The sequence below is a fragment of the Aspergillus ochraceoroseus genome (genome assembly GCF_002846915.1).
Source record: "Aspergillus ochraceoroseus IBT 24754 chromosome Unknown P175scaffold_5, whole genome shotgun sequence".
NCBI lineage: Eukaryota > Fungi > Ascomycota > Eurotiomycetes > Eurotiales > Aspergillaceae > Aspergillus > Aspergillus ochraceoroseus.
The window spans coordinates 1,292,061-1,312,131 of NW_024468480.1; the positions used below are offsets into that span (position 1 = coordinate 1,292,061).

The following is a 20,071-nucleotide window of genomic DNA, read 5'->3' on the forward strand; positions in this document are numbered from 1 at the left end:
ACAGAAGTCTGAGTCTTGACACCAAAATCTTTGTGTTAAAACATATAAATCTCAATTTTCAAATAACATAAACACAAATTGATTCAACATTTAACTCTATAATCTCCCAAAATCCAGACAGACATCTTGTAGATACAATCAAGCAATGCATCGTAGTCATAATCATGATCATGAGTAATGGTAATAATACTAAACAATAAGAATTGTTTTATATCCAACAGAGCTATGATGAAGGAAAATCCGCAAAAGTAAAGAACCCATAGCCACGAGAAAGGTGTTGGAATCACTTTGGAACTTATTGACATGGCATCACTATGCTCTCAGAAGAAAACAGAAATCGCAACACTTGTTTTTTTTTTTTCCTTTTGTCACTTCTTCCTCCCCCTTTTCCAAGACGATCCAGCGTCGATCTAGGTTTGGTAGTGTCATTCCGTACATATATCCATACTAATCTCTGTATCTCGAAAGATAAGAAAAATAAAAGAATAACTTTATACACAAGGTCGAAGCCAAGATGGATTAAAAAAGATATAAGGGAGAGGTTCAGCGCTGTAGGCAGGTATGTCAGCTTCATGCTCGGACAGGATCGCCTGCATGCAAAAGGTAACTTACACGTCCACGTCGTCCCCCAGCTGACTGTCCTTGAACAGGTGGTGTTTGAGAGTAGAACTGCGAGGGGTACTGATACATCTGAGTCGTCCCCATGACGGGGCTAAATTGTTGGGAAGCGTAAGGAGGCTGGTTAATCATGGAGCCTGGGTTGATCTGCGAGGGGGCCCCGGGTAAAGGTGTAGGTTGGGGTTGCATTCCTCGAAGACTGTCCGATCCTGTTTGGTATCCGAAGTTGGAGTTGCCCAAACCAGGGTAAAGTCCCCCTGGAGATACCCCACGAGACTGAGCAGTGAGATACGCTTGGTACTGAATCGGCTGCTGTGCCATAGGCATCAAAGGGTCCTGGCCAAACCCAGCACCGTTTAACCCGCCCATTCCATTCAGAGAATTCATGGTGCCTGCAGAGCCAAGCCCCCCTACTCCATTGACAGGATACGGCTCGAACGAGGACGCATTTGGTTGCTGATCCAATGGCAAGGAGCGCACATTATCCAACCCCTGGCCCATAGAGGGAGGGAGCTGCCCGCTATATTGCCTTTCCAAGGTTGGCTGCGAGGGATAATTGTTGGAGGTCGTCTGGCGGGATGTGGGGCGATGCTGTTGCTTTTCGGTGGCGGGGGTATGGCTAGTATTATCACGGCCATGATGATTATCCCGAGATCCTCCTCGCGAAGACAAGCCAACCTCATCCATCAAACGTTTGTACCCCTGGCTAGGCGTAGCCTTCAACTTTGTGAGCACCCTAGATACATTCTTGACGACCTCCGCTCGCATGGACTCGTCGAAGAACGGCGTGGTAAGAACCTTGAAAATCAAAGTTGCTCCTGACGTTTGATCGCTGAGGATCTTTTCTAGCACCTCATCACCTGGGCTGAAGAAAAGAGCTTTCAGCACGATTTCCCTGGCTTCGGGCTCGTTTCGCTGATTGATAACCTTGAGCACCGTCAAATAAGCCACCTTGTGGGTGCAGAGATGCACTAGGTGGGGCACAAGCCTAGGAGCAAGCACAGTTCGTCGTCGAGGAAAGGTACAGGTGTCCAGGAACCAGGTAAGCAAAAGAGCACCATTGGCATTGGTGGCAAGCTGTACACTGTGGAGGGCGATAGCAGCTGCGAGCATGCGCTGCTGATCCTTCGTAGCGTGGTGACTTTCAAGGCATGCACGCATAGCCCGAGCTCCGAAACGCCCTTGAGCCACCTCCCACATACGGCTCAGCATAGTTTCAAAAACAAAATCGTTGTACGGAGCGCCAAAACGCAGGCAGCACTGCAGGACGTAGTTTCCATATTGGTCGAGGAAAAGAGAGATAGTGTATGGGCGGAGCGCGTCAACTATCATTCCCATCTGGACCGGGGTCTTGGCCACATCGATTATCTTCTGTGCCGCCCAAGTACCATTCTTGTGAACACCGATCTCAGCAAGATGGGGGGAGATCTGAAGCAACATTTGCTCCTTAGTGGACTCCGAGCAGTATTCAAAGAGCTTCTGGACAACAGTATTGCCTAGGTAATCTGAAGAAAGTTCCGCAATTTCAGGGAGCATTGCCACCGCAGTTTCCTCAATCTCCTGCACGGAGCAGGCGCCATTGTCGATCCTCTTTCGAATATCGCGGAGACGAGGGGCGTCGAAAATCCTAGTTTGGTTGGGCTCTGGAACTGGGGGAATTTCGTCGCTAAACGCCTGGAACGAGACTGCCTGTTGGATATTCGCGGTAATCTTGATGGTATCATCATCTGTCGCTCCGAACTCTTTTACAATCTGCACCATTTCCGGTTGAAGATCGGCAAGTGCAGGAATCTGAGGGACGCTAGTCCCGCTGCTAAATCTCTCAGCATCATCTGGCACATTAGACTTCGCGTTGGGATCAGGAGTAGGAGAAGACTGAGCACCATTCACACCGGGGGTACCGGAATTGGAAGCTCCAGGAACTTTCGCATAACCGATCCTGACAGGGCCGGCCCCGGGGAAGATCTCCTTGCCGTTCAGTAACGACTTGGCTTGAATAGCGCTTTCGATGCGCTCGAAGTTGACGAAGCCGCAGTTCTTGTGGGTCAGCACGCGAGTGGATTCGATTTTACCATACATGCTGAAAATAGCCTCCAAAGATGTCACGGTTGTCGAGACTGGGATGCTGCCGATCCACAAAGCGCGCGTAGGACCGTCTTGGTTATTCTCATCGACCAGCTCCGCACCTGATCGCATCGCAAGATTAGGCCCGTTGCTTCCACCTAGATGCAGCATTTGCACAGCTTCTGCTAGCTCCTCATATTCCCCGCTTTCTGCAATATTGAGGTCTGCAGCGCTAAAGCTATTTTCAAGGCGGGAAGGAGTGGCAAGATAATTCCTGATGGATGAGCGTTGGGGCGGCGCCTCAAGAATACCAGCAGTTCGGGCTCGGGGCCGACTTGCAGACGCATGGCTCGCGAATGCTTGCACAGCTAGGTTGTGCTGATGAATCTGGGCTTGGGTCGCGGCCAGTTGGGCTGCCGTTGCAGCTGCAGAAGGTGTGAGGGTCCCCGAAGGAAGCTGCGAGTAGCGACTTTCATACTCAAGGTCTTCATCATCGGCGTATTTTTCCTTCGCGTTGACGGAATAAGAACGGATTCGGCTGTTGTTTTTGATCATCGCAAGCTCTGCTAGCAGAGGGGGGAGCGAAGAGGTTTGCTGCTGCTGTTGTTGCTGAAGAAGGAGATCGACTGTGGGTCGTACAAGAGTGGCTCGAGCCTGTTGCGGGGTTTCTGCGAGGCCAAGGTAGTCCAGTGTCTTCACGTCGGCATCTGTGAGTCCATCTCGTGAGAAGGAGGACTGGGTAGGGGATGTGGGGCCTTCAGAAGATCTGATGCTGGTAAGTGTGGTCGCCCGATCACGTCCAGTAGCCCAAGTCGTAGAGAACAGCGAAGGACCAAATGGACCGGCTGATCCTAGGAAGCTGGTCCTCTGTGGCATTGAGCCAGCTCGAAGGCGAGAAAGGCTACCTGCACCACTTCCGCCAGCGGTGGTTGCGGGCTTTGAGCCCGTGTCAATACCTGACACGCCAGTAGGTCTAAAAGGGCTAGTTGATGGGGTAGGTCGGGAAGTCTGGGAAATGTAAGGTTGTTGCAAAGTGGCCTCGTTCAGCACGCCGACGGGGGAGAAGCGGGATGGGACTGTGCCGGCTCGGGCCCTGCGCGCCGGACTGTTCAATGCGCCACTCGAGGTAGGCACTAGGTCGGGGAAGCCCTCTTGGCTTGGGGACTCGGGGATGTTTTCACGCAGGGGGGTAGAATGGCCACTGGTTGGGGGGCCCCAGATACTTGGGGAAACTCCTTCCTCCGCTTGAATTTCTCGCGCCCTAGGCAAGACGAATCCGTAGGTTAGTTAAGGGGGGTTTTAACAATCTCTTTGGTCACATACCGTTTCGAGTATAAGCGAGCACCGAGTTCATGAGAAGGGGATCCAGCCCCTAACCTTGCACTTCCGATAGAGCCTGCGGCGCCATTGAGACTGGTGGAAGATCCGAACGGGGGTTTAATGGTAGATGCAGACGGGTCACTAGGAGAGCTGCGACCGGTGGAAGGCCCCGAAATTGGCTGGGTAGCTGGAATGTAGTTGAGGCTCATGTGCCCTTCGGGCCGTGACACGGGCAACATCATCAATTATAGACCTCCGCGCCGAATAGGCCGGTATTAAATTATCCAACGGACTAGTAATAAAGCCGGAGATTTAGGTGCAATGCAGCGGTAGGTCGCTTGTTATGGATTGGTCTCTTGCTTGTGAAAATTCACCGCTGGATAACCATATGTTTTGAGCACTTAATGCGGGGAAAGAGGCGACCTGTATTAATCAAGTGGCCAGCGACACAAATGGAGGTTCGTCTAGGTTGCGTATCCCATATGATTCAGTCAACTTTTGGTGTTTTGCGTTCGAGTTCAAAAGTGAGCGTGGCGGGGTTGCCCGGAGGAATGGCCCCAACAGATACGTAAGCTCGAACGAAGATGAACAACAAGGAGTGTGAAAGAGGAATTGAGTGAGAAACTCGTGCGATGGCCCGTCCGTCAGTTGTGGGTAAAGATTAAGGGGACAGGTGCAATTAGAAAAGGTGCTGTCTGGGGAGTGATGTGACCCGATCTGTCTGCCACAAAAAGGCACCACCAGAGAGTATCAAGTCCCAAGCCAAAATCGTTCTGTATTCCGCAAAGACCCGCTGGAAGATAATACGAGAAATATGCGATGGATAGTCAAGACAAAAGGTCAAGCGAGGGGCTCGAAAGAAGAAAGGCGATGACTCGGAAGTGCAGGAAGCGAAAAGTCGACTCGTGGTGGCTGGAAATACACTGCGCAACTGAGGGCAAAAGCTGGAGAGGAAAAAAGACGACACGGAAGAAAAGATCGAAGGACAGCGTGACTAAAAAGATACTGGATTGAAAGAAATACTGGGAAATAGAAAATTGCAAAAGATGAAGAGGGGGGAGAAGAAAATAGGAGAAGTGAAAGATACTAGGAGAGAGATAGCAGTTGAGGTGAAAAAGAACAGAGAGGGAGGAAGAGAGAAAAAAGACTTTCCGGAGAAAGAAAGAAAGTGAGAGAGAGAGAAAGGCGGTTGGAGGTTGGAGGTTGCCGGCTCTACCACGACTACGACCACCACATCTCTTATGGTTGGTTGGCTGCTGCGAAGAGACGAATTTCGTTCTAGTTTCTTAAAACTACGACGAGTATGATATTATTAGTATCATCATGGATGGTATTGCTTTTCTTTCATTTGACTGGATAAACTGTACCTGGACAGCTTTCATCACTGGTTGACTGGCTGACGTGCTTCATGAAGAGAATCGATCTTGGTCTCTGTCTTCTAGGCTGGGGCTCTTGTAAGCACACTCAGTCATCATTTTCTTCTCTTTTCTTTTTCCCTTTCTTCCCGTTTGCCAGATGGTCAACTTGTACGACATCAACCCATCGAAACTAACGCCCGTCTGCTTCCTCAGTCTTTGGCCGATGACACTAGGTGTTTCAAGACACGATCCAAAGATCTCTGGTGGAGTTCTTCCGAGCTCACAATGGTTATCTGTCGAGTCTGGTCCTCAAAGCCGGCGTCTTTTCGCTTTCATTCGTTGCTCATTCCTTTTCCCACGCCTCCTGATAATCCAGTTCTTCCCGTGGCTCGCAATACGCCAACTACAAATTGAAATGTGACAGGTGGATATCTCTCGTTTCCCACAGGTTAACCTCCCATGAACCAGCCCCTTTCCGAGACGGCGTGTGCCAATGATACGTTAATCACGGCCGATGCTGAAACAGGGAAAGATCTGAGAACTGTGTCGTTTGAATGATTGACACTTTGAAACATCCTTGACCCCACATTCCAACAGCCTTCGTCATCTGCTTGTTGGTGACATGATCTCCTCCTTCAGAAGAAACACTGCATCGTTATAATGATTGAGTAACCCCTGTTGAAGTGAGGTGCATAAGTCGGTTTAGTGGACTCTGTTTAACCCTACTCGAAGTAGAGCCAAGCGTCTCTTACAATGACAGACGGTCCCTAAAAAGTTCAGGGGAACCCCAACCTATTTCCCGGATATATGCGAGTCTTTCAGATGCAAGGGAGGGTAGAAAGATCGCTATTACTCCGTCTGGACCGCAAGGGATAATATTTCTTCTTCTGCGTGCAAAATCAAAGAGCCCGAAGTTTACCTAGGGAATCTACTCCGTACTCCGTAAAGAATTGCACTCGCTCGTCCATCCAAGCGCAATTGGCCTCGGCCCTCCAAAGTGTCCGTGGCACTCTTGGCGGGATGATTATCTACGGGAAAGCAACAATTTGGTGGTAATCCGAGGGAAGCCGTTCCGGAAATACATACTCTGTATAGTTATTTTGCAATTACTCTGGCTTGGAGGCGGTATAAACTTCCGAGTTACGCAGAAACCTGGAGTAACTATAGTTAACTAAAGTAAAGTAGTTCATCTCAGTTAATTAAAAAGGAACACTTGGCATATTTAGCTTACATAAGTGGTGCCTGGCCTCGACACCTCAGGCTATAGATATACCGCCAACGATCTGCCGTTCTTTGTTCACCGCCTTCCAAACTTCTTCCCCAGTCAAGATCGATCCTCAAACATCCATCTCCTTGTTAATTTATGCTAGGATCGTCCCATTATTCCATATATTTTATATATTAAATCATACCTTTATTGCCGTATCATACGGGCTTTTTCAGCAAATCTTTTCTTCTGGATGATGCTGTCCCGCCTGCATAATTGTACAGATGCGTTAACTCGCATCCTGACTTAAATCCGAGTCGAAATTCGAATAATCGAGTTGATTGCCACCTACCCGCTGTCGAATAATTGGAGCGTACAACTTTAGCCATACGAGGATGTCGCACGATGATGAGAGGACCTCTTCTTCTGAGGATGATGCTCCTGTGGAATCTCTCATCGCAGGACGCGCGAAGCGAAGCACGGCAGGGAGTCGTCTGTCTGCTCTTTTAAACGCTGAAGCTGATGACGATCTTGCGCTTCTTTTTGAAGAAGTAGACGATGATAATGAATTCGCGGTCGACGCAGCAGAGGAAGGAGGAGAGGAAGATGACATGGGATTGGACTCTTCTTCGGACGACGAAGATGACCAGGGACCTAATGCCCAGGTAGACGACTTGGAAGGGGAAAAGCAGATTGAGAAAGATGAGAAGGCAGAGAAGAAAAGAAAAAGAGCCCGAGACGACCTTCGCTTCAGAATTGCTAGTAAGAAAGTCAAGGTTGACCCAACGACTATCTCATCATCAACAACAACAACACCAATAACAACGCCTGCTCCCCGCCCGAGAAAGAAATCCGAGCGTGTTTCGTGGATCCCTACGCCGGAAGAAGGGCCTACGCGCTCTTCGTCCCGTCGGCAAACCATGCAGAACAAGGAGCTTACCCATGCACGACTCAAAGACAGTGAGGAAAAGCGTATTCGTCTGATAGCTACTATGGAGGAGGCGGCCAAGCGCAAAGCAAAACTCAAGCCAAAGGAAATGACACAGGCTGAACATCTAGCTGAAGCGGAAAGGGTAGAAAGGCTGAACAGCAAGAGTCTTAACCGATGGGAAGAGATGGAGAAGAGAAAGGCTGAAGAAAGACGGGCAAAAATTGAAGCACTTCAAAACCGCCGTCTCGAAGGCCCCGTGATGTCTTACTGGAGTGGTCTTGCTACGTGGGTTGACGGCCGCTTATCGCGCGTTGGTAAAGTCGATATTACGCCCAAACCAGAGAAGGAAGATAGCACACGCAAGAAGAGCAAGAAGGGAGACAAAGAAGGGAAAAGTACGACAGAGCAGGATTCAAAAGATGCTGCTGCGGGTCCTGCCAAATCTCAGACTGCTCCCGCTGCTTCATCAGAAAACGTTACTACCGAAGGAGTGCCCACTGCTAGTAGCGAATCCAAGTCAGATCAAGCTCTCACACAGCCCCAACCAGCAAAAATTGATCTAGCCACAAAGGATAAAACGACCTCTGAGAGCAAACCACCTAATACTGACGAGATATCGACAGCCGCAACAATCCCTACAATCCCTCCAGAACCCACCGCTAAACCTCCGCCACCCACCCCAGAATCTAGCAATCCACCAAATACAGAGACAACAGAATTAAGTAAGGCCGAAAATGAGAATGTGGACAAATCATCTCAGAGCCAAGCTTCGGAGAAAAGCCCCACTGTCGAAAATGCACCCGTCGCAAACGGAGAGAAGGCATCTGAAGAAACATCAAGCGACACTACAGTTCCTAAAACCGCCGCGGAAGCGTTCAGCGAGACTTTGGCACCGAAAATTGACGAGCAGCCAGAAACTATTGAGAAGCCCAAAGAAGAGCAGCCTGCTAATACAACACAAGAGCCGATTGAGAAGCCATCCCTAGGTCCCCAGGCTGTATCTGAATCTGCTCATTTGACCACTATCCCCAGTGATACTGCCGCACCGAATGTTCCCGCGCCAAATGATACTGTCACGCCCATGCAACTTGACGAGCCAGAAAAGGCGCAATCCCCGGTCCAGCAGGACCAGAAGAAACCTGAAATCCATGAAGATCAAGGAGCTGGCTCGAATGAGTCTGTCCAGCCAACGGTCCCTCCACCTCCTCCGGTCGTTGAGCAAACCGGACGATGTCTCACAGTGCTGGAAAATTTCGATGATAAGACCGCCCAGAGCAAGGAGTTCAGTATTTATTTTAACGCAAAGAAACCTCCTAGGCTCACAAGTATGCAGATCCCTTGGATTTCCCCTTCGTTTGGATTAGACCTCTAACACGCTGTACAGAGATTTCCTCATCCCTCTGTGTCATCACCTCCCTCCCTTCACGGTACCGGGACCCGGATACATCCCTCCCCTTTGCAAATTCTTATGCATATCACGAAATCCGCCACACCTCCGAACAAAAGTATGCCTGGAGCCCAATGCTCGGATGCTATGTTGGGCCTACTGGGGTTGCCGCCCGTGGCGTCCCCGGCAGGTTTTTGGATCCTTCTCATGTTGAAGAGAAGGATCCCAACGAGAAAACGTCTAGCAGCGAGACAAAACCCGCTTCAACAGAAACCAAAAAGGATAGTGTGGAGAATCCGGCCAGCACTAACGCTCCGACGTCCACTCCTGCCCCTGCAGCGCCTGCACCTGCACCTATAGCAACAGGTGCAGGGGACGCCATGGAAATTGATAAATGATTCGCGCCTCTCGTACCCTGCGGCTTCGGTTGGCTATTTCCCCGCTTGAAGATGTACAATACTATTTACGAGATACCCTATGGAAATTTTGATTTTTTTTTTTTTGAACTGGTTACCGTGCTCAAGGCGGGGGCTGCTTTCCATGGCATTAGAATCATTGTAGTTCATTCTATCCGAATACAGGACTACGTAGGTCAATCCCGTAGACCTAGATTAGGCCTGAGTGGTTGGTTACCAAATCAAGCAGACCAACCAAACAACCATTGTCCAAGTTGAAGGATTTCTAAGTCACTTCGGTTCCTCTAGGAATTGGACTCAGATACCGTATCACATCCCTAATCAGGAGGGTCTAATAGGCAATCGACGCGAATCTGAACAAGGTAGTAGTAATAGTTCTAATAAAAGCAACCAATCCAGCAAAGGACAACTCGAAGTGTTGATTCATTACTACTACTTCATCAGACAAATAGTTACCTAAGTTAGTTGCCTACGGACATCGATAACAACAGCAGCTCCATCCATTCTGGCGTCATTGTCCCCATAGCTACCGTGCGATCATAATATCTCAATGAAAAACTCTGATATGTGGAGGCCGGAAAAGATACACTATTTCCGCAGCAAAAAGTGTCCCGTTCAGAGTATCCTCCTCCCTCTCTCTCCCTTCCTACCTACTTACTTACCTACCTCAGTGGTTCTCTCCAGTTCGATGGGTTGGGGTGAGCGGAAGTAGACGGGAACTGGGTTGCAGGCATAAGTATATGTATGTATGTATGTATGTATGTATGTATGTATGTCCCTACCTAAGTATTTATATATATGTATGTACCAATTAGCTGCTAGTACTCTTACCTTGGTAGGGTAAGTTTTTTTTTTTTTTTCATTTTCTTTCTTAACCTTCGCTGTTGTTGGGTTACATTAACCTTGGAATTTGATAAGAATAATACAAACAGATTTAACTACGGAGTATTCCATAACTTATTAAACTAGTTATTGTGTGGACTGCTTAATTAATCAATTACCTACCTAGGTAGTAGTTAATAGTTAATGATACTAATAATAATAACAACACAGGCAGACTGAATTGGTAATTCTACATCCATGGATGCCGTAGTTAACTACCCTGTACAGTATCTAGGTAGGAGATTGATTCTCCCTTGATCAATCCCAGGGTGGTATTTTTATGCATGAATGATGGATATGATATGGTTACTACATAAGTACACTAGGTAACCGTACCTAGGTAGTACTACCGATACTGCGGGTAGTTCTTGATCTATACATTGTATGCAAGGTGTGTGTGTGTGTGTACGCAGTGGCTAGTTATGTATATCAGGGATGGTTATAGTTAATAATGTACGATGACGGCACAGCGCTTCGCATTACGAGCAAGAAACCTTTATTGATGCAAGTCTCAACAGCACTGGAGTCGGAGAGGATATTTCAACCAAGGAACGAGGTAGTATTGAAGTATCTCCTACCGGTTTATCAGCCTTGGTGGGCGGGCCTGAGCAGATCGGTTGACGGTGAGGGAGACTCTATCAAAGTCGAGTATGGATCTGCATGGCAAAGAGTGATCTCTGTCAAAGATCAGATGGTTACTCAAATTACTCCGGAAATGTTGCATAATATCTACCTAGGTACTGTCCCTCCTTCACTTGCCCCACCATTGGACAGTTCTCGACTCTTCCTTAGGTGTCAACATGATTTTGGTCTCTTCGCAGTGATTGGAGTGTTTTATCGAGCGCAAATGAGGATTCTCGTTGATATTCTCCACCTTCAGAGTAGGTAGGTACTAATTTTCGAGGTTCCCGCAACTCCACCGGTTAACTAAGGATTTCTTCCATCGGTGACGATCAGATCGGGTATTTGATTAGGGGACGATTTCCCCCTTGACCGTCACCGTCTGCTCCCAAGGACCGCTAGTTTTCGTAGAATTTCTAGTGCGATTTACAACCGATGAAACGGGAAATCAACAACACCAGAGATGAGGACCGCCCTTGTCTAATTATTTTTCCGTCCATAGGGTTGGTTGGTCCTCTCACCGCAGCGAGAGAAGCTGGAGCTGGTGGCGGTCAGCCCTTCTAGGTTCCTGTCCCATGCGGTTTCGACGCCTTCCGTCATTGGATGCCAGCCAAGGTTCGGACGGGTTTCAACTAGGCTGAGATTCTGGCATCCTGTGTAGAGCCCTCCAGGTGGTTGCAACATGTGTCTAGACCAGGAGGAAGGTGACTGTGGAGCCCAGAAGGTTCCCGGATGTGGCTCAGGTATACCCCGGTCGAAACAGAGGGCTTTGTTGGATGCCCGAATTGGGGATACTGTGTCCAGGCTGGCACAGCTCCGTGCAATCCAGCCAAGAAGACATGTCATGAAGACAAGAGCTGTGATTGGAGGTGGTGGAATTTCTTCATCCGATCAGCGTGGTTCGGTCGGTTATGGGAAAAAAAAAAAAATAATCATAATAAGAATCGGAAAAAAGATCGGGATGAAAGAGGGGGAGGGGCAATTCCCACAGTTGTATTGAATGGGAAAATAGAGAGCACATACGTACGTATAAGAGGAAACTTTGGAATCAATTTCTGTCTTTCATTCATTGTTCTTCAGTTGCCATCCTAAAATTAGCTTCCACTGGCAAAGAAAGAACAAGTGAGTATCCCAAGTCCAAGTCCCATCCATCATTGGTAAATCCAATCGGATTCAATTGGCGCAACTCACTTGCACGTCACACTGGGGACCCTTAATTGTTGCTCTTTGTTCTAGAACCTCTCCCAACTATCCGGCCCTTCCTTCAGCCTGGAATTGCGACTCTAATTCCACCTTCGCTCTTGCGTCGTCCTGTGTGATTGATTTCTATTTATTCTCCTCCTCCCTCCCAAGACCGTACATCTGCGTCTATCAATATTGCCCCTCTGGTGTCTCAACTTCTTCTATTCTTATATCCATCCGCCCTCTTTTTCATCCTCATCCCTGGTTACCGGTGATTTATTCTCCGAGCGATTTTTCTCTCAAGTCTCACCAGCTGCGGTGCGATCATCACCCGTGAAATAATCCCGCATAATTCCCCAAGGAAATAAAAAAAAATTAGTATGTACTCACTACTCCATATCATTACTTCATTATTATTACTACCTTTTGGCACCGCCTTTCGCCCTTATCTCTGTCGCTCCCCCCCGACCAATAATAACCTCGCTTTGGTGGTTGTATCTGACCTGTGATGTGCCACAGATGAAAAAGCTTATCATCGTTCTTTATCAACACCAACAATTTCTCGGCTTCAATTGAACCCCCGAAGGCGTTCCGCTCACATATTTGCCTCGTCACAGGGTTCTGTTTCCGTATTCCCTCAACATTCTTTCTGATTGATCCATCCACCGCATACGTACATAATACTATTGAATCACCATCAAGGAGTTTTGTGAGACAATTGTTTCGTCCTTGGTCCAGCCGATCGGAAATCCCTCGTCTTTTGTCCCCTCAGGGGAACACTCGTGCTCCACCGCTACAAGCGGCGTGCTACTGGCGCAAGGTACCATCATCAGGCTATTCCACATCAATCAACTTGGCCAATTTTTTTTTATTATTTTTTTTTTATTTATAAAACTCCATATATACTCACCGCCATCAATGACTCAAACCAACAACTCTCTCTCATATCATCGTCGGACCCCCTCAGGTTCAAATGGCTCCAAACTGAGAACTGCCCGACCTGTTCTCCATCGGAAAGGTGCATCTCTCGTGAACCATTCTATCTCCAAGCTGGGTTCCGGGCAAGTGAAGAACTTTCAATTTGGAGACGACGATAGGCTACCTGAGATGGCCGCTAGCTTCCTGAACTTTTGGTACGTGTGATCTCTCCGACGCCTTCCTGGGTGTGTTGTTTCGTATATCGTGCCTCACCGCCGTATTCTTCCCGCCTTTCTGGTTGTTCGAGCAACTCTCTTTCACCTGTCGAATTCTTGGCCTTCGTATCATCCTTTCAACCCTTGCTTTTCAAATTCTCTGCTTATCGTAAGTGTGTTATGCTAACCGATTTGCAGTGCCATGTGTGAGAGACAGATTACGGTGCCCGATAATACACTACTTTATTGCAGTGAAAGGTATGAGACCATTCCTTATCATGTTTATCTCCGGGTCTGGGCTGTGTGGGTACAGCCCTCCTCCTCCGCTTGTCTTAAATATGACCAGTCTTCCGGATCTTTCTTTGTTATCCTTCTCTTCGCTCCTGTATACTAACTCTTCTAATTCTAAAGCTGCCGTCGCAAAGATTCCCACAAACCTCTCTCAGCTTCCCTCCCTTCTTACAGCTCCATGTCTATCACAAGCTCGCCTCCTACTTCTCCCCCCATGTCTCCTCGAATAATTGTCGCACCCTTGACTCCCACCAAGGCTCCTCACATGCCCACCACAGCCCTCAGGATACCTGCGGACATGCACGATGCCAAGGTAGATCTTGACCCCACCGAATGGAAGCCCGTGATATCAAAGGATCCTCGATACGCAAGTCTGGTGACTTCGGACGCCTGGAAATACCTGAGTCAATTCCACAACGACGATTCGATGATCCCTGTTCCTCGCTCTCGGGTCCAGCACCGCAGCTCGGCCAGTCTCTCTACTCTGATGAGTGCTACTGCGCCGATTCCTTCTTTGAGCCATACTCCTTCCACTGCTGCCTCCTCCGTGAGCAGCGACGCTTCGGATTATATGAGCTACGTGCCTGATGCGACTCGTCGCCCATTGCCTCCCCGCCGCAACCCATATTTCTCTGGAGCTGGAGGAGCCACCAAGGGCGTGGAGCTGGTTGTTCCACATATTATTGAAGCGACAGATGCCTCGCCCATGGACATGTCTCACCATGGTGGTATCTGGAGCGAGAAGTACGCAGAGAAAGCTTCTGCACTCGCAACTCTGAACACGGCTAGTCCCGGTATCTCCCTTGAATCCAAGGCGAAATAACTTCCTTCCCCATGGGGAGAGCTCCCGACAAAGCCGATGTTCATGGTTGCCTAGTCCGTTGATCTCTTGGATTCACGGATGCTATATGTCATGAATGGCTGGGCCAGCTTCGATTCTTTCTCATCTATTATTAATTTCTTTCATACGACGGAGTTGGGCTGGATTTTTTGCAATAGAATTAACCACGAAACGATATGGCTTGATGGCATGGAAACTCTTGTTTTTGTTAGGTCGCTTCGAATGCGAACTGCTTTGAAATAGAAGTCTTTGAATACCGGGGCCGGAGTGCGTGTAGACTCATGGATACAAACTTAGATAGAGTTTAGCTAGGAATAAACTTGGCATTACTCCAGTGGATTTGGATCAGTCAGTGTAGACCCTACCAAGACAGGAACAAAGAACCAAGGTGAGTTAATGCAAGATTAGGCCCTGCTAAGTCTATGCAAGGTGCTTATGGTACCTAGGTCAATGCATGCTTTCTTGTCTTGACTTTTTTTTTGTTCATATATCTAAGTCCACCCCCTACCGTACCTATCACTGCCGCATAACCAAGTGATTGCCAGTATTTAACCCATACATAATAATATAAACCAGGTATCATCTCAACCTGTAGTACCTAGTTATCCGCAAAGTCATCCGGAATATGATCGGCGAAATCGCCCGCGTCGTCGTCGCTATAACAGCACATATAGCAACCCTGTTGCACCTGAAACTACACCAACCAATTAGCCTTATTAGATGCATGATGATACCTAACATATAGGGATGACCACTGTGTATAGTATAGTATAGTGTAGTGTAGTGTGCAGTGCCCAAGCAAACAAGAAAGGAAAAAAACAAGAAAGGGCAAAAAAAATCTTACCTGTGGATTCTCACAACCAAGCACATGGGGATTCTTCACACATTGTCCAATGCAGGCAATATCCCCAGTATCGATTCCACCAGGTTTCCCGATTAAATCAGGCGCGGCACTAGCGTAGACATGGGAGGAGACGCCAGTGCAGATGGCGAAAGCAGCGACGGAGAGAGTAGAAAGGAAGAACCGCATTGTGAATTGTCTTGATCGAGTATATAATTCAGAACTGTTTTTTTGTTTGTTTTTTTTAGGGACGCGGTATCGGGGATGGATGGAATTGATTGTTGCGGTCGATTGTCCACTGACATGAGTGTGGATGGCTACGTGTATCTATATCTATATCTATGAATGAATGAATGGCTGGATGAATCCCTTCAAGCCAAGGAATAAGCAAGGGGCCCTCCTTGATTCCTCCTCAGTCAACGTGAGCTCCCTCCCTCCCTCCCCTTATTATTCTTAGTCCCGGCGTAGGATGTAACTTACTCTGTAGGTACGGAGTAATCTGTATTATGATTCGAAATAACACGTTCCTGCTTCCAAGTTGTGGAATGGGACTTACTATAAACTACCTTACTGCTTGACGAGTAGTACTACCTCTCTATGTTCTTCTCCATATCGTGTCGTGTTTTGGTCTTGGTTGGAATGGAATCCAAGGGATAGCATACATACTCTGTACATAACTCCACCTAGATCTAGGTGGAGTACTTGTATTACGCTCAAAAAGTATGCATGAAACACATTATTCCAAAAAAGAAGGAAAAACCCAAGAATATCAGATTAAATGGGAATATCAATTGGTTAAATGAACTGTTGGCCATCCCCGGGCCTATCTATAACTACACAACAATTGGTCGAGATGACAAAGAAGGTACAAGGAGAACACCATCCGCCATCTAAAGCATATTCTAAGCTTGATACATGGATTAGGCGCCCACTGGTTTGGTTCACATCATTCCTCATCACATCACACAGCGGCTACGTCTGCTAGTAGAGAGTTCGATAACCAAGCAGACAAATGCATATAAACCCTTTGCAACCACATGCTTGACTTGTAGCCAGCCTCAGACAAAAACACACTACTACCAAGCTTCATTTGAGGAGCACCAGGTCCAATTAGCCACTATATTACCTGCCCTTCATCCAGATCATCTGCACAATGCCATCCAACAAAGATCGTCCATACGCTGCTCTCTATGCACGTGGAGGCAACCCGATAATGCCAGACAAGGAAGACACGTAAGTTGATTATCCAGGAACTTTTTAACGTGTTATACAGAAAATTTGATGTCCTGCCTGAGCTAGATCCCACTGGGCTTTGATCGTTGGGCCAAACGTTAAAGTAGATGGTGGTATGGGCGTCCGTTACCACGCGAAGGAGAGACCAAAATTGGGAGGGGGCTCAGAAGGGCACTTTGAGGAGCGCGACTGTCCACTCGCCCCTACCAACATGCTACTTGTTCGTATCGTTGTTGGAAAGGTAGCTGATGGGAGTCGCTTGGTCGAAATTCTGCGCAGTACGCCTATCCGACAAGGCCAACCAGGATGGAATTGTGTCTCCTGGGTAAAGGAGGCTCTGGAATCGCTTGAGGCTGATGGCCCTAGGGACGAGCGTCACTAAATGGGATAAAGTGCGCAATGAGGTGATGGGTTATTGTCAAAAAAAAGAAAGACCAGCACCGCTTTGACGGTCAGGGCAACTTTGATATGACAAAGGTCCCGACTTATAACTTGATGGAGTTGAAGGAAATCATCATAGGAGCCACTATAGTTGGCTAGAATGACTCACGTACCCCCAAAGTATTCTTGACAGATCCGTTCCATGCCCAGCTCTTGAGGCATTGGTTGTAAGAACTTGTCAATCTCGTTAACCCAAAAGGAGTTTTATGGGTTGACTTGGTGGGCAGATGTGTACTCCCAGTATGATGGATACCAGCCAGCCGTTTCCCAATCAATTATGCCAACAATATCATCTCCATGAATGAGAATATTTAGGCCGCTAAGATCCCCATGAGTGATAAGATTCTGGATATGAGGGTCAAGCCCGGGATTGAACTCCATGCCCATTCGTAAATGCCGATGGAAGTCTTGGACCGTATGTAAGGAACGCCCCGGCACACGACAGTCGATGAGTGTCAACAGAAGCGACCACGATACCATCCGGAGGCTGAAGCTCCCGCATTTCAGCGACCATTTTTGCCAACTGGGAAAGAAGCTTTGCCTTTGACTCCTCATTTCGGTGAACCCAGCCACTACCAATTATGGCCCCCTTAATCCTTTCCATCACAATATACGTCAATCCAGAATGAGTAAATGCACAGAAAACTTTTGGCACTGGTATAGATGTATGCCGTGATATGAAATGCATTGTTGATGCTTCAGACAAATGTACACGGCGCCCGTACTTCACACATCATTTGTCTGTCAACATGAGAACATTCCCGTGGCAAGGTCGAACATGCTTAAGAACTTTGACCGCTAACAGTGTCGAGTATCGATACCAAGTTCCGTTGTTGGCAGGCTTGGATACGTTTTGCGGGGAACGGGTGGACTGCGATGGCTGGGGGCCATTTTGATCGGGCGATATTTAGGAAGAAAAGCCAGTGCCTGACGGAAATTTTATTCGTTATTTGCGAAAAACAACGCTTCAAGTATTATAAAGAGTTGCATCTAGAAAATAACAATTGTAATGGGAAGGGATATAAACATAATATGGGCGGTGATTGACCATAGTTAGTGATAGGGGTTTGGGTTCGTAATTCTCAGAACAGGCTAGTCCTAATTGGTCCTCGAGATACCCACAGTAGCGGATTAACTATAATACGAAACGGAGAAACTAACTATCCGTTGGTCACGTGACCATCACCGATCCCAGGAATATTAATCCGAGGCTAAACCGTTTATAATCTAGCGTTCGTTGGCACGTGCTAAATTAAAAATAGAGTTGCCTGAAAGTATAAGGCTGAACTCGCACTCTACTATAGCACACGCTGGAATAGAGGCGCTCGGAAAAGCACGCATAAAACACAATATTCCAAAAAAGGAGGAAAAGTCAAGGATATCAGAGTGAATAGGAATATCAAGAAAAGACTGGGAGTATGTCAAATTGCTATCTATGCAACACAAGGTAAGTAGGAAACTTACTTTGTATTAACCTAGCTTTGATTACGAATTGAAAACAACTGGTAACTAGTTAAATAAAAGGCATCTTTTGCTAGATCATCCCCTCTTCTAATGGAATCCGACTTTTCCCGCCCTCTTGCTCGGGACACTCCTTCCGCTTGAAATGGGATCAAATCTGTCACCAATCCAAACAGATTTACTTCAAGTTTGTCAAAAAAGGGGGATTAGGTGTCGATCCACTTTCAAGGGCCAACGACACGAGGGTCGTCTCTGCATCGCGCGCAGAGACAGCAATCTTCACTGCTCGGTTCGGTTCGATCTTTGGTTCGATCTTCTGATATAGGGGACTCGAGAGGCTGTGAGAAAGGAAAACGCAGAAAGGGGTCGTCATTGCGGTTTGCACCTGAATATCACGTTCGAAAGAGACACTCTCCTGTTTCCTGCTATCGGGTAGCCGAGGAAGGGCTAGCGCCCATAAGAAAAGACCGAAGGATGACAGGGAAAAAGACTCATCCAAATGCGAAGAGCTGATTGTTTGATGTTCCTTGGTGGCGCAGAAACTGGAGGGCGAAGATTGGCTGGGGCATTTTTCCGAGCACGAAACAACGTTCCACTACGGCGTCCTCCACCTCTAAAATACTGGTTCTGATGGCGCCTTCCCGAGCTGCTCGCCCATAGATGGCCTGGATTCCGACTGCCGGTTTGAGGATCTGATGTTTGGAATGGTACTATGAATCTCCGCAAGCATCATAGTGGCTCCAAGACTAGTCTTTCGTCCCTTCTCGTTCGATAGTCGAACCCCTCCCTGAGCCTTGAGGAGGGAGATCTTCACTGGACTGAGTATTGCGCTACCACTGATGAGTACGTGGTTGAACTCTCTCGCATTCATTGGCGACTAGCACGGACTAAGGAGTACGGCCGCCGCAGATTGGCTCAGTGAAAAGCCCCCGAGAGTCTTACACTGGTGTGGCTATTTTATCAACATATTCCTCCTTCAGCGGGGCTCTCTGGGGTTCTCCCCAGTGCCAACCTAAACTTGTGGCCAGCCGATTCATTCTATCTCCTAGACCCGTCCCCCGCACTATCCCCAAGGCGTTCATCGAACAGTGACGGACATTTTGCATCGGCACGTTGTGTGATCTATCCTGAATTCGTCAGATATTTGAAGCTCAACGGCCCTCAAGAGCAGAAACGCGCGGGAGACACCATGGATCACCGAGGCCCGAATTCGCAACAAAACTCAGGACAAAAGTAGGTGGCTTGTTGTGCTTCTTGACCGTGCTTTGTTTTGTTTCTGCGGGAAGAACTATTCCCCCATATCTCCGTATAAGTCTGGATTATACAGTTGCAGGATTGGTAATAGAAAACCTTCTCTAGCCACCAAACCAACGGAACTGGGAGCCAGGCTCAGAATGGGGATACAACTCCCAACCAGCACGCCTCTGAAATAACTGCCGAATCTCCGGAATATTGTCAGATCTTTCTCGAACGACTTCTTTCCGTGGTCTCGAATGGACAACCGGAGATTGTTGACCAGTTGATCACGACCATTCGCTCTGGAGCTTCACAGCAGGAGATTTTCGCGGCGTTGTCTGCGTCTATGACTGATGACAACCCCTCCGATCCAGGAAATAAGACGCAAGCATCATGATTGTCGGCCTCAGTGCTGCCTCGGCTCAGGCCTGGGCCTTCTCCATTGATTATAATCCGTGTTACTCAGGCTTATTCTCCGCGAAGAAGCTAGGGCAGGTTTCACATAAAAGCGATGTTTTTTTCACCTCCATTTTACGCTAGATAGATGCCCCTACATTCCATAAAATCGAAAACATATGGCAGCAGTACCTAAGTCGATGATCCTGTTC

General features: G+C 47.9%; 9 protein-coding genes across 9 annotated transcripts; 5 read left to right on the forward strand and 4 right to left on the reverse strand.

Moving 5' to 3' along the window:
* Positions 1 to 52: 52 nt before the first annotated feature.
* P175DRAFT_0269561 (uncharacterized protein) lies at positions 53 to 437 on the reverse strand. Its single transcript, XM_040892743.1, has one exon. The coding sequence runs from the start codon at positions 303 to 305 to the stop codon at positions 84 to 86; it is 222 nt and encodes a 73-aa protein (XP_040751497.1). The 5' UTR covers positions 306 to 437; the 3' UTR covers positions 53 to 83.
* Positions 438 to 570: 133 nt separating this feature from the next.
* Positions 571 to 4,241, reverse strand: P175DRAFT_0533080 (putative RNA binding protein Jsn1; the record flags this gene model as incomplete). Its single annotated transcript, XM_040900025.1, has 2 exons — positions 571 to 3,943; positions 4,006 to 4,241. 2 exons carry the CDS (start codon positions 4,239 to 4,241, stop codon positions 571 to 573), a joined length of 3,609 nt encoding a protein of 1,202 aa, XP_040751498.1.
* Positions 4,242 to 5,335: 1,094 nt separating this feature from the next.
* On the forward strand, positions 5,336 to 5,774 carry P175DRAFT_0558292 (uncharacterized protein; the record flags this gene model as incomplete). Its single annotated transcript, XM_040900832.1, has 2 exons — positions 5,336 to 5,456; positions 5,518 to 5,774. Exons 1-2 carry the CDS (start codon positions 5,411 to 5,413, stop codon positions 5,772 to 5,774), a joined length of 303 nt encoding a protein of 100 aa, XP_040751499.1. The 5' UTR covers positions 5,336 to 5,410.
* A 977-nt stretch (positions 5,775 to 6,751) lies between these two features.
* P175DRAFT_0460507 (putative signal transducer) lies at positions 6,752 to 9,362 on the forward strand. The gene is made up of 2 exons (XM_040894728.1): positions 6,752 to 8,823; positions 8,883 to 9,362. The coding sequence occupies exons 1-2, from the start codon at positions 6,963 to 6,965 to the stop codon at positions 9,281 to 9,283; spliced, it is 2,262 nt and encodes a 753-aa protein (XP_040751500.1). The 5' UTR covers positions 6,752 to 6,962; the 3' UTR covers positions 9,284 to 9,362.
* A 3,542-nt stretch (positions 9,363 to 12,904) lies between these two features.
* Positions 12,905 to 14,233, forward strand: P175DRAFT_0438524 (uncharacterized protein; the record flags this gene model as incomplete). Its single annotated transcript, XM_040893916.1, has 3 exons — positions 12,905 to 13,119; positions 13,318 to 13,377; positions 13,531 to 14,233. 3 exons carry the CDS (start codon positions 12,905 to 12,907, stop codon positions 14,231 to 14,233), a joined length of 978 nt encoding a protein of 325 aa, XP_040751501.1.
* A 616-nt stretch (positions 14,234 to 14,849) lies between these two features.
* P175DRAFT_0533085 (uncharacterized protein) lies at positions 14,850 to 15,281 on the reverse strand (the record flags this gene model as incomplete). Its single annotated transcript, XM_040900026.1, has 2 exons — positions 14,850 to 14,945; positions 15,096 to 15,281. 2 exons carry the CDS (start codon positions 15,279 to 15,281, stop codon positions 14,850 to 14,852), a joined length of 282 nt encoding a protein of 93 aa, XP_040751502.1.
* A 591-nt stretch (positions 15,282 to 15,872) lies between these two features.
* P175DRAFT_0517106 (uncharacterized protein) lies at positions 15,873 to 16,865 on the forward strand (the record flags this gene model as incomplete). The annotated part of the gene is given in 4 exon segments (XM_040898959.1): positions 15,873 to 16,325; positions 16,392 to 16,699; positions 16,719 to 16,729; positions 16,755 to 16,865. The coding sequence occupies 4 exon segments, from the start codon at positions 16,246 to 16,248 to the stop codon at positions 16,863 to 16,865; spliced, it is 510 nt and encodes a 169-aa protein (XP_040751503.1). The 5' UTR covers positions 15,873 to 16,245.
* Positions 16,866 to 16,970: 105 nt separating this feature from the next.
* Positions 16,971 to 17,657, reverse strand: P175DRAFT_0510055 (aminoglycoside phosphotransferase family protein; the record flags this gene model as incomplete). The annotated part of the gene is made up of 4 exons (XM_040898481.1): positions 16,971 to 17,173; positions 17,205 to 17,490; positions 17,524 to 17,607; positions 17,631 to 17,657. 4 exons carry the CDS (start codon positions 17,655 to 17,657, stop codon positions 16,971 to 16,973), a joined length of 600 nt encoding a protein of 199 aa, XP_040751504.1.
* A 1,759-nt stretch (positions 17,658 to 19,416) lies between these two features.
* Positions 19,417 to 19,860, forward strand: P175DRAFT_0533089 (uncharacterized protein; the record flags this gene model as incomplete). The annotated part of the gene is made up of 2 exons (XM_040900027.1): positions 19,417 to 19,460; positions 19,587 to 19,860. 2 exons carry the CDS (start codon positions 19,417 to 19,419, stop codon positions 19,858 to 19,860), a joined length of 318 nt encoding a protein of 105 aa, XP_040751505.1.
* Between the last annotated feature and the right edge of the window lie 211 nt (positions 19,861 to 20,071).